The 1,103-nt window shown below is 47.5% G+C and overlaps 1 protein-coding gene across 1 annotated transcript in view; it reads left to right on the forward strand.

The window, feature by feature from the left end:
• The window catches only part of FBXO42 (F-box protein 42), a 38,247-nt gene that overhangs the window by 6,602 nt on the left and 30,542 nt on the right, over nucleotides 1-1,103 (forward strand). The window contains exon 3 of the mRNA XM_009646487.2: nucleotides 1,002-1,103. This exon is cut by the window's right edge and continues 3 nt beyond it. Coding sequence (XP_009644782.2) covers nucleotides 1,002-1,103 — 102 coding nt within the window. The remainder of the gene's footprint in view (nucleotides 1-1,001) is intronic.

Below are 1,103 nucleotides of genomic sequence, written 5' to 3' on the forward strand. Positions count from 1 at the left end.
AGGGAGCTGGGCTTGTTCAGCCTGGAGAAGAGAAGGCTGTGGGGAGACCTGATTGCGGCCTTTCAGTACCTAAAGGGGGCCTATAGGAAAGACGGGGAAAATCTTTTTAGTAGGGCCAGCAGTGACAAGACAAGGGGTAATGGTTTTAAACTAAACCAGGGTAGGTTTAGACTAGATATAAGGAAGAAATTCTTTACAATGAGAGTGGTGAAACACTGGAACAGGTTGCCCAGAGAGGTGGTGGAGGCCCCATCCCTGGAAACATTCAAGACCAGGTTGGACGGGGCTCTGAGCAGCCTGATCTAGTTAGCGGTGTCCCTGCTCCTGCAGGGGGGTTGGGCTGGGTGACCTCTAGGGGTCCCTTCCAACCCAAAACATTCTATGATTCTATGAAACACAGACACGTGTACTCCATACACAGAATTAATTGGAGCTCTGGGGCTGGCTTGCTCTGCAGAGGAGCTGTGTTCGGCCAAATCTGTTCCCTTGCACAGCTGAGAAGGGAAACTTTCACCTAAGACATGCTGACTTTTATCACCAATGTCTCCTCTCGTATTTATTTTAAATTTCTGTGCAGTAGCATGCATGCTCTTAAAATTCATTACGGCATGTTGTTTGTCCTCAAAGATTCGTTAAGGGAAGGGCAGCTGCTCCTCTGGGGGTGTGATGAGGGGACAGCAGGCTTGCATTGCAGCAGAGAAGGCTGAAAAACAGCTCTGCAAAGGCATCACGCGTGCTTACCTTTCACAAAGGCTTTGCTTTACCCAGTGAGAGCTGACAGGTATCAGAAATGTAGTGAATCTGTTTGGTGAACGTTGCTGATTTTCCACATTTGCAGACTCCCTATTCTTTATTCCCTTTAATCCTCTGAATTTCCACCAGCGTATTTATAATCTAAATACAGGGGTTCTTTATAATTGCTGTCATGCTGCTTGTGCAACTGCAGGCACAGTTTGTTCCTAATGTGTCCTGAATTTTGCTGACATCTCATTTTTCCTTAGGTGTGGCCCATCAGTGCTATCATGGCTTTATCAAAGCAGTGCAAGAAGGAAATATCCAGTGGGAGAGCCGCACTTACCCCTACCCTGGCACCCCCATCACAC

Source organism: Egretta garzetta, unplaced genomic scaffold (genome assembly GCF_000687185.1).
Source record: "Egretta garzetta isolate BGI_Z169 unplaced genomic scaffold, ASM68718v1 scaffold69, whole genome shotgun sequence".
Taxonomy (NCBI): Eukaryota; Metazoa; Chordata; class Aves; order Pelecaniformes; family Ardeidae; genus Egretta; species Egretta garzetta.